General features: G+C 38.6%; 1 protein-coding gene across 2 annotated transcripts; it reads right to left on the bottom strand.

Moving 5' to 3' along the window:
* Positions 1 to 10,736: 10,736 nt before the first annotated feature.
* Positions 10,737 to 11,846, bottom strand: LOC133615045 (immediate early response gene 2 protein-like). Of its 2 annotated transcripts, none has more exons than XM_061973380.2 (2): positions 11,747 to 11,846; positions 10,737 to 11,245 (listed from the first exon to the last, which is right to left on the bottom strand). In XM_061973380.2, the coding sequence occupies exon 2, from the start codon at positions 11,241 to 11,243 to the stop codon at positions 10,971 to 10,973; it is 273 nt and encodes a 90-aa protein (XP_061829364.1). In that variant the 5' UTR covers positions 11,244 to 11,245; positions 11,747 to 11,846; the 3' UTR covers positions 10,737 to 10,970. The 2 variants fall into 2 exon arrangements, with proteins under 2 accessions (XP_061829364.1, XP_061829365.1); XM_061973381.2 differs by having other exon boundaries at positions 10,737 to 11,248; positions 11,747 to 11,829.

Here is an 11,846-nt window from a genome sequence, read left to right as displayed (position 1 = left end):
ACAATCGTCCACGCCTGCTGACAGGCACTGGGAGCTAGCTGCTAGAGAGAGAAAGAGCGAGCGAGCGAGCATAGGAGAGAATGGGAGAGAGAGAGAGAGGTGGACTGGAGGCTGGTTCTTCGTCTGCTGTTCCTTCAGTATCGTAATCGTCCTGTTGCAAAAGATTATTTTGAAAATGGATAGAAAAAAATAATAATCTAAGTTTTGTAAATGATTCTTCACTGTCTGGTGGAGAGAGAGTAAAGATTATCAGAATATACTTTGTACACATGTCTAATCTTGTAAAAAAACAAACAAATAATGCTAAAGAATACGTTTTAAATCAGAAACCAGATATATTCTGTTAGACTATACTGTATGTGTTTTTTTTTTTTGTTTTTTACAGACAACAACCACGTTATCAGTGTTTCTTTTTAATGGTTTTAGTAACTCAGTATTTTATAGGTAATAAATGATGGAACTGTACTAGTACTAAGTTTCAATGTGTTTTTTTTTATCTTACCAAAGTCCAAACAAAGACAAGTCAGCATCTTCTCAAGGCACAGTAATAGAGGAATAAAAGTTAGGTACACTTTACAGTAGCTTGTGTACAGCTTTTATAGCAGTATAGTATCTATAGTCAATTATTGTCTAAATCAGGGGTCCGCAAACTACGGCCCGCCAGCGTCCAAAATCCGGTCCACGGAAAGTCCCAAGTTAAAATTGTATTTTAATTTATTTTTTTTAATCTGTACATTCTAATCCATTTTCTACCGCTTGTTACTCTCGGTGTCTCCTTGTCGCTCAGGCAAATTATATTGTCTAAAAATGCATTTTCCCATCGTCAACGTGACATAACCGCGCTCGGAATATATATATATATATATATATATATATATATATATGTATGTATGTATGTATGTATGTACGGACCGTAGATGGTGAAATCCCTAAATTCCCTGCAATAGCTGGTTGAGAAAGGTTTTTCTTAAACTGTTCAACAATTTGCTCACGCATTTGTTGACAAAGTGGTGAACCTCGCCCCATCGTTGTTTGTGAATGACTGAGCATTTCATGGAATCTACTTTTATACCCAATCATGGCACCCACTGTTCCCAATTTGCCGGTCACCTGTGGGATGTTCCAAATAAGTGTTTGATGAGCATTCTTCAACTTTATCAGTATTTATTGCCACCTTTCCCAACTTCTTTGTCAACGTGTTGCTGGCATCAAATTCTAAAGTTAATGATTATTTGAAAAAAAAAAAAAAAAGTATCAGTTTGAACATCAAATATGTTGTCTTTGTAGCATATTCAACTGAATATGGGTTAAAAATGATTTGCAAATCATTGTATTCCGTTTATATTTACATCTAACACAATTTCCCAACTCATATGGAAACGGGGTTTGTATATATATGTGTGTATATATATATATATATATATATATATATATATATATATATATATATATATATATATATATGTGTATATATATATGTATGTGTATATATGTGTATATATATATGTATGTGTATATATATATGTATATATGTATGTATGTATATATATATATATATATATATATATATATATATATATATATGTATGTATGTATGTATGTATATATATATGTATGTATGTATGTATGCATATATGTATATGTATGCATATATATATGTATGTATATATATGTGTATGTATATATGTATATTTATATATATATATGTATATATATATATATATATGTGTATGCATATATATGTATATGCATATATATATGTGTATATATATATATATATATATATATATACTGTACACATACAGTCAGGCCCCCGAACAGATTTTTTTTATCCCAATGCGACCCCCAAGTCAAAAAGTTTGGGGACCCCTGGTCTGAATGCATGGATTGACTCATTTTCAGTGGCTAGTGACTCTACAAGCTGTACACCAAGGCTATTTAGTGTTCTCCTCGAATTCCGTTCAAAACTAGGTAGACATTTTTAAAGAACATTCCTAAAAAAACACACAGAAGCAGATCCTTGCATCGACATTTTAACCTTGCAAGCAAACATAGAACACGGGTCCAAACTTGTGATTTCAATAACTGAGGTGTTCATTTTGTTTATTTATTTCAAACATGCATACGATACAATGTAATGCATCACATATTTCCAGTTGTTTCAATACAGCATGTCCGAAAAGGAGTCGGAAGAAGCAGAGCTTATTTAATCCTACCCCTTTTCATATCATAGCAATTGTATCCCATTTCCTTGTTCTCTTGAGGCGTTCCTCAAGGCTCACCTTTAAGTCCTCTCCTTTTTGACAGCTACACTTTTTTTAAAGTTACATAACTAAGATGTTGCTGTAGCTTGTTTACTTCAGATGCAGTCAATTCAGTAGTCAACTTCTTAAGTTTTATCAGAGTCAACTTTAATGGCCAAATATGTTCAACACACAAGGAATTTGACTCGGTGTACTCTGTACTGTACAATGTAAGCAATAAATAAAGTAAAACATCTACAAGTGCGTAAATTAGCTAATATGTGCAAGGTTAATAAGAAGTGGGGAACAGAGCAACCTGTTGATGAAGTGAACATGAGTTAGTACATTTACAGTCACGGATAACTTCCAGGGTTATTTTACAGCAACAGGTCTGACACTGACTGTCCAGAGTGATAGCCTGGGAGAATAAACTGTTCTTGTGGCGGGTTGTTTGACGTGCAGTGATTTGTAACGCCTGTCGGAGGGAGAAGTTTGATACAGATGGGATTTATGGCTCTTTAAAGGGAGCCAGATCTTGAGGAGCCGTTCCTTTAAAAAGAGCCGTTCAAAAGACTAGCTCGTTCTTACATTTTCTTTATAAGTAACTCGTTTTCATTAAAGAAATGTACTCATGGCAGTAATAAGATAAACGTTTGGTCAACAATTTAAAATGTACACACTGAATAATTTTGGAATGATGATACACAAAATCGTATTTGGCTTTTCCTAAACATTCCGCAAGATGGCGCCCTTTCTCCACCTTTGACAGTCCTCTTTTCCTTGATTGTCGTCACCCTCGCTGCAGTGCACCCAAAAGCTAAATTACCATTGACTTTTGGTCATTTTGTTTACTTTTCCAGTTGCTAATGTGTATTTCGAATTCAAAGTACAGTGGCTGAAAGGTTCCAGTAGTAAAACTCCTCCCCTAAGTTAACTGCCGGCGTGAGTGCGTGCGCATTTCACTTGAGCCTTCTGTGGACGACAAGGTCGGTGATGTCATTTCTCCTTCAATAAATAAGTCTGAGCTTGATTCTGAGAGAGTAGCGTGGGCAACTCGCGTAAAAAACGGCTCCCAAACGAACAATTTACAACTGCGACTCGGTTCTCATCGTTCGCTTCAAAAGACTCGACTCGTTCGCGAACGTCACATTCTTCAAAACCTGTAACTCTGACGAAATAAATAGACCAACATCATATGTCTACTGTGGAGGACACTGGTTCATATAAGAATACGGTGGTGATGCTATATAGCAATATTAAAAAGCCACAAAGAGAACATAGCTTTCTGGACATGTGGCCCCCAGAATAATTTAGTTGAATATCACTGTTGTACACTGACTACTCTACTTTGTCATTATTTTGTTGGTGTTCTTAATGACAGACAAATGTAAGTTTTAACAGAAATAGAATATCAAGTGATACAAAGGGGCCAAATATATATCTGGGTGACTATGACTTATGGGGGTATTTTAAAAGATGTCAGTGGATAATAGAGAGATAGATGCAAAAAGCAAGCATTTGCTGACCCTCATTATGCGTATTCGTCCTTTTTAAAGATAACACTAACCACACCAGTTGTATTTATGAAACCCATGACAACCACAGCGGAAAACAATGTCCAATTTTCAGTGAGTGTATGGCACACTAACTGGCTGTATTGACACTGTGTCATTTTGACGGGTTACAAAAAGTTATTACATTTGACCAGCAAATAAAACCAATCGTTGGCAAAAAAATAATTGTATTTTCTTTAAACCAACAGGAATATTAAACGTGCAGTTCTGGTCAATGATCCAGACAGGAAATAGGACAACAACATTTTGGCGCTGGAATCCAAAAATTCCCAGACTTTTGAATTTTTCCTTTGCGGGATTTAACACAAGCGCTTTCTGCTAAAACGCAGTTTGGCGCTTTGCAGTGAAAGGACACAGCAGCTGTATCAGTCACATGTGTTTTTATTAAAGTGACACACAGTATCACCCCTTGTGTCTCATGATGCATGGATGACTCCGTATCACTTGACCCATTCCTAATGTACATCGAAATAAGGACAACATTCAACATTTTCCTTGGCATGAACACTATTTGGGTTGTTTGGGCCCATAACCACTGAAGGGGGATTTAGTGTTCAAGCCACTTATAAAATCCAACCTTAGCAATATTAAAACGCCACAAAGAAAGTCCGACATCCTCTGAAGATGTTTCTACTCCATATAGAGCGGGCTGCGTTTAGGTTATCGTTTTGTTTCTCTCCCTTGTCCGTTTGGAGCGGACTGCCCCTTTAATCATCAGTGGACTCCATTTTGGCAGCCTTGTAATGAAACTGCTGCTTGTGATAAAATGGAGGGAAGTTCAGCTTCCTACTGCTGAACGGCACTGTTGACCGCAGGAGGCACCTTCTTCACCGCTGACCGTTCATGCTGTGTGTGTGTGTGTGTGTGTGTGTGTGTGTGTGTGTGTGTGTGTGTGTGTGTGTGTGTGTGTGTGTGTGTGTGTGTGTGTGTGTGTCTTTTTTTGGATTCCACAGTGTCTGTTGGTAATGAAGTATTTGCTGACAGTCAGTGAGTGAGTGTGTGTGTGTGTGTGTATGGTTTGATAGAGATCCTGTTTAGTGGAGAGAGCCTCAGTCAGGGGTTTGGCCTCCTCAGTTTCTCCCAAAGGAACAACATCAGCATGACATCAGCACTTGCTCGAATTATCCTCTCTCTCTTTCTAACACACACACGCACATTCTTGTATTTCTTACCTTCTTGAGACCTCCGAAAAATGCCGACCTCTCTAGACCACCCTTTCTTGATATATAAAGATTTGTATTTACAACAATAATATTATATACCAGTGGTTCTTAACCTTGTTGGAGGTACCGATCCCCACCAGTTTCACATGCGCATTCACCGAACCCTTCTTTAGTGAAAAATAAAATGTTGTTTTTTTTCAAACTCAAAACAAAGTTATATGTTTTTGGTAACACTTTAGTATGGGGAACATATTCTAAGTAACAAAGACATAATTTAGATTTTTTTGGACACTAGGGGAACATATTCTAAGTAACAAAGACTTAATTTAGAGTTATTTGGTTGGGGTTAAGGTTAGAGGGTTAGGGCCAGGGTTAGAGGGTTAGGGTTATAATGAGGCCATGCCGAATAAGGCATTAATAAGTACTTAATAATGACTAGTTAAGAGCCAATATGTTACTAATTTGCATGTTAATAAGCTATTAATTAATGGTGAATATGTTCCCCATACTAAAGTGTTACCATGTTTTTTTACTGGTGCACAAAATGAAGCGTGCATGAACATCACCTTGTTCAAAGAACAAAATCAACACAGTGCATAAACTCACAACAAATTACACACCTGCAAATCAGTGTGACTTCTGCTGTTGCCGTATCCGTAATACGCCGATAGGGAGAAGTTTACACGATGAGTCGGGTGTGTCTTGACCTCCGCCGAACCCCTGAGGCCGACTCACCGAACCCCTAGGGTTCAATCGAACCCAGGTTTAGAACCACTGTTATATACATACTATGCAAATATATTGTTGTGAAAAATGAGTTGGAATTTCACAAGAAAAAAGGTCACAATTTCACAAGAAAAACGTAGAATTTTGGCAGTATTATAATAAAAGTCGTAACTTTACTTGGCGCAAGTCAAGATTTTACAAGGAAAAACTGAACATTTGTGCAAAGTTGCAAAAGTTGGGATTTTACTCAACAGTTCCAATTTTACAAGAAAAGTCTAACATTTTGGCAATTTTATGAAAAGAGTCGTAATTTTACTCGACAAAAGTCACAATTTTATAAGAAAACTTTAACATTTTGGCAATATTATAATAATAATCGGAATTTTACTTGGCAAAATGATGGCATCATTTTACTCAAAAAAGTGTCACTATTTTACAAGGACAACAACAAAATTGGCAATATTGTGATAAAATTCAGAATTTTATATGACAAATGTCACCATTTTGCATTAAAAAAATTAATGTTACATAAAAAAGTCATAATTTTACATTAAAAAAGTCATAATTTTAAGAAAAAATATTGCAATATTACAGAAATAGAAAGAGTATGAGAAATAAGAAAAAAGTCGACACATTGTGAGAAAAAGACTGCTTTTAGTTAATTAATTTTTTTGAATTTTTTGTTTGTAATTGGTTTTTAATCTTCAATATTTACTTCAAGTTATTACAGTATGTCTCTATATACACATTTATTTTATTTTATTTTATTAATTTTGGCCAAAGGGGGCGCATTTCAATTTCTTTCACACACTTATTACATATATTGGCCTGAGGGGGAGCACTTCTAATTTTTAGACCCACTTGTTATTACGTATGTTGACCAAAGGGGGAGCACTTTTAAAACCGACACACAGTCAATTTGAAAAATCCCTCCTTTTTGGGACTACCCTAATTTTGATAGATTTTCTCACCAGGGGTGCAAATGAGACATTCTCTACTAGATACAATGGTTTTCCTTATTGGTACCATGATTTTGGTCCTAACTTATTCGCGGTACTTTTCCTTGATGATGTCTCAAGAAGGGTAGAAATACAAGAACAGACACACACACACACACACACACACACACACACACACACACACACACACACACGCACGCGCACACACACACACCACACACCTCTCCTTCCTAAATACTGACACACACGCACACACTCACACACACACACACACACGCACGCACACACGCACCCTCCAGTGGGTGTGTCAGCAAGAAGGATTCTGATTGGCTGACGTCACATGAACAGTGGCCTTCAATTGGCTGAGGCGCCGTTGCAGCTTCCGCTATGAGAGGCGTGTATGTGTGTCATTTCTTTTCCTCTCAGTGCTGTTTTTTCCGCTACTTCTGTGCGTGTGCGCGCTCCCAGGAGACAGGTATCTGAGTGAGGGGGCGTTGAAAAGAAGCAGAGCTCACAAGAAGTGTTGACAAAGCTTTATGCCTTCTCTGACTTTCACAAAGTCAGAGCTGCGCTCGTCCTTCAAACTGTTCTGTCGAAGTGCAAAGAGAGAGGCGGATAAAGGTGATAGTTTCTCGCCTGTCAAGACACTTTGACTTGTCATTCCTCCTTTTTCTCTTGATAAATTACAGACTGACATCGGGGAGTTTAGAAAAAGGAAGAAACCCCAAGTTAGCAAGCAAGTTGGCATAGATTAGTATTAAAAGCTAGCAGGTGCTAATTAGATAGCCAGCATTCCTCTTTGCAATGCCACATACCTGTAGTGCCTCATGAAGCCTTTTTGCATTTTTTTCAACTTAATATATAATGCTTTCTCTTCCCATTCCCTATATGTATATATATATATATATATATATATATATATATATATATATTAGTGAAATATCTACTGACATGGAGTGTGTGTGTGTGTGTGTGTGTGTGTGTCGGGGGGGGGGGGGGGGCATTGAAATTTGGGAGTCTCCCGGGAGGGTTGGCAAGTATGAGAATTAGCGGTGAATGCGGTGTTACCAATTTTGGCCAAATTTGGCCTGCGGGCCAGAGTTTGACACCCATGATTTAGACAGTATGGTCCACAGTGCCTCACGATTTACCATGTCAAAAGCCTTAGACAGATCTATGAAAGCCGTGTATAGGGAGATTTTAGTTCTCGACATTCCTCTTGCAGCTGCTCCGTAGACAGGAAGGAGATGGCTGGCAAGAATCCTGGCACCCATTTTACCTGCAGTTGCAGTTTACCTGTAGTTTTCACAGATGGTCTTGTTCTCTTTCTTGAACAGGGCGACAATTAGTGCATCTCGAAAGTCTGCAAGCATCACCTAATTTTCCCAGATCTTTGGAATTAGGAGATACAGCTGGTCGGTAAGGGATGAACCTCCTTGCTTAAATATTTCGGAAGAAATGTCGTCGAGTCCACCGGCTTTGTTGTTTTTAATCTGACTAAGTGCGTTCTGTAATTCTGCCAGAGAGAGAGTGGCTGCTAACTCTTGCATGATGGGACGTTGTGGAATTTTATCAAACACTCACTCTTCAACTGTTGAGGGAAATTTTGAAAATACTCTGTCCAACGTTGATTGATGGAAGCACGATCTGTCGGGATTTCAGAATCTCTTGACCTCAAAAATGTAAGGCCCTTGCTGATTGGTCCGTAAATGGCTCTTGTTGCGCTAAAGATGGCGCAAAAATCATCGCTGTCCGCCAATTGCTGCAGCTCATATGCTATTTTTGTGCCACCAGTTGTTCTTTATTCTTCTGACATTTTTGTGCACCTCTGCTTTCATTTTCAAGAACTTATTGTTTTTGACAATGTCAGATGGATCATTTTTCCAAGCCTGAAAGGCTGCCCTCTTTTTCGCTGTCATCCTACATATTACCGTGTCGTTCTCGTCAAACCAGTCCTGGTGAACACGCTACTGGAAACCAATTGTATTGCTACAGGCTTCAAGAATAGCAGTTTTGAGAGTAAGCCAGTGCTCCTCTTTATCATCTGGGTACTGGTCTTTGCAGATCTTACTTTTGAGCATGGTATCTCACGTCTACTGTTTAGCAAGATTCTTTAGGCAGACAACGTTCAATTTGCGCCTACAAAACCTGCGCGTGAGCTTCACTCTGCCGGCGATGTTTATGTTCATTATAGATCAGATTAGACGGTGATCCGACCAACAATCATCCACGCTAGTCACAATCACGTAGTCAATCAGATGCCAATGTTTCAAATACCGATGCATCCAAGATGTTTTAAATGTCTTCTTCTGTCGAAACAGGGTGTTGGTAATAATAATCTCATGCTCTTTGCACTATGTGAGAAGCATCAAGCCATTTGAATTCATGTTGCCCACACATTCTTTCCCAATGGTGCCAGTCCACATTTCACGATTTCTTCCGACTCGTGTATTGAAATCACCAAGCAACACTAACTTGTGTTCCTTGGGGACTCTTGCAAGTAGACAGTCTAAATCTGAATATAACTTTTCTTTCACAAGATCTTCGGCATCCAGTGTAGGAGCGTAAGCACTGATGACGGTCATAGTCTAGAACAAACATGAGACATTTGTTAACTCCCACTGAGGAAACTGACATACTTTCCAGAAGGTTTTTCCTGATGGCAAAACCAACTCTACACAATCTTTTCTCCTGGCTGGCCATGCCTTTCCAAAATAAAATGTGTTTGCCCCCTTCTTTCAGTTGACCCTCATCTGCTCTTCTTGTTTCTGCAAGGGCAGCAATGTCAATGTTGTATTGTGCCAATTTGTGTGCAATGATGGCAGTACGTCGTTCTGATCTTTTACTGTCCTTATTATCCTAATGTACCAAGTTCCAAAGATTAAGTGTTTACGTTTCAGTTTTCGACCGCATGAAAGGTGATTCTGCTGACTGTGGTAAGCCAACCAGAAATTTGTGAGATGGGCTATGTTTGGGACACATGTTCTACCCCCTTCACAAGCTACGTGGGGTAAGCTGAGTGGTTCCTTAAGAGGGCTGCTTAGTCGTGAACATAGCTGCCGAAAGGCTCAACTATCTCTAAACCAAATCATATATTTACTGCCCAACATGCCGATTTGCTACAAGATTTCACATTCCTGCTCCCGTCGCCACTTCTTGATCACTGCAGGACTTAATAATAATAATAGGATGCAGCCTCTGCGTGAATCTTTTAAAATGGGGAGACTGCTGCACGACAGCCACCACACAGTGCTTGGAAAAAGATAGGACTCATATCCAATGGCAAGGAAAGCCAAGACTTTTGGGGATTACCATTTTGCGGCAACCCTAGTCCGCCTTCACAGCCAATAGAGTTGCTGCCCATCTACTGCCTCTTCCGCCCTTGGGGGCTTTGAACCAGAACTAAAGCCTGTTGGCTCCTGAACTGCCAGTTTCCAGAACTGCCGCAAGCTGGGCTGTATCTCCAGCCAAGGGAGGCTAAAGGTTGTGCTAAAACGTGCCCAAGGTGAACACCCAGGCTTGTGGAGGGAAGGAGATGCCTTACTTCTCCATTCTAGACCCGCTTTAAGCAAGGTCCAGCCACTGCCCTAATATATACATAAACATACATATGTATATGTGTATACACAGTATACACATATACTATAGAAACTATATATACATATTCACATACACATATTATACATATATACATATGTATATATTTATACAGTGTATATATAATGTATATCTGATATATTAATATATATACAGAATATTTACGTTAGGTCAGGAAAAAACACAGAGGCTATTTCATCCCTACAAGCCTGTTTCGCAGGTTTCTCTGCTCTTCAGGGGCAGAGAAACCTGCAAAACAGGCTTGTAGGGATGAAATAGCCTGTGTTTTTTCCTGACCTAACGTATTTTCCGCTCTACCCCGGTATAACGCATAAACCACAGAAACCTCGACTATATACAGAATATTTATATAGACATATGTAATTATACTCACATATACACATATGTGTATATATACATAAGAAAATTATGTCTATTAGCGTCAGTTAGCAGCATCAATTATTCATGTTGACACATTAACAAATGAAACATCCTGTGTATCCATGTTTATTAGTCTGTAACACTTCAAACAAATAAGTGTTCATATGACTGTAGCTTTTAACGCCACAGTGGATGTTCTCTGCAAATGCATACAGTCACCTCATTTATACAGTATGTATGTATACGAATGCATCTGATGCAGGTTGTTGCATATGCAATATGATGTTATGAACAGTGATAAAAAGTTGACTTTCATCAAAGTAAAAGTTATCCCTGGCCAGTCAGACTCTCTTCCATCGTCTCCGTGTCCTCCTCCTCTTCCATCTCTGCCGCCGTGCACATTTCCGCGGGCTTCTCGGCGTCCTGTTGCGCTCTCAGCACACTGGCCGTGGCCAAGTTGTAGATGTCACTTGAGGATTTGATCATGCGGATGAGCATGAGGCCCCGGTGCAGGCGCAGTCCTCCTTTCTGGCTGCGGGACGTATAAAGTTTCCCCAAAGATGTGTAGAAGATCCTCATTGCCTGGCTGCTCACCTCCATATCTACTAATATACAACAAAGAATGTTTTAATAAATATATTTCTGTATTATATGAGTATATTGTAGCGTCGCTGGGGTGCACTTCCTGGTTCCAATCATGCCCCTCTGCGCATACCGATGAGGGAATTTAGTGCTTAGTTTAGTTTGTAAGTGTATTTAATGCGCAAAGTTCCCTCATTTAGTCATATCCTATCTGCATGTTTATCACCTTTCTGATGTTGTGCCTTTGATGTGCTTATCTGGTGATGTCATCACCCTCCTGCCATTTATTTTATAATAATTACATCTAACCAGTTTCCTTATAGTCTAAGTTCCCCAATACAAAAAAATATAAATAGTAAATATTTTGTATCAAAAACTAAAATATTTTTGCGTTATATGGAAACTAATTTTTGTATTTGAATGCTAATGCTATCATGCTAACGACTGTTATGCAGGCTAGCTACTCGTGTTTGTAGAGTGCTTTAAATATGTCACATTTTTAAATACTCTCATCAACATACCTTAATTGGCTTGAGGAGCTGTTTGGTTAATTTGTGAATTATAATTTGTGAATTATACAGTAAGATTTAAAGGGATGTGCTTGTTATGAAACCGTTCTTT

This window comes from Nerophis lumbriciformis, linkage group LG22 (assembly GCF_033978685.3).
Source record: "Nerophis lumbriciformis linkage group LG22, RoL_Nlum_v2.1, whole genome shotgun sequence".
Lineage (NCBI taxonomy): Eukaryota > Metazoa > Chordata > Actinopteri > Syngnathiformes > Syngnathidae > Nerophis > Nerophis lumbriciformis.
The sequence above is the reverse complement of the archived record's forward strand: the minus strand, read 5'-3'. Positions and strand labels throughout refer to the sequence as shown.

What these genes read in the sequence shown, in the direction of transcription:
- LOC133615045 (XM_061973380.2), bottom strand. Translation starts at nt 11,243, where the DNA reads ATGGAGGTGAGCAGCCAGGCAATGAGGATCTTCTACACATCTTTGGGG.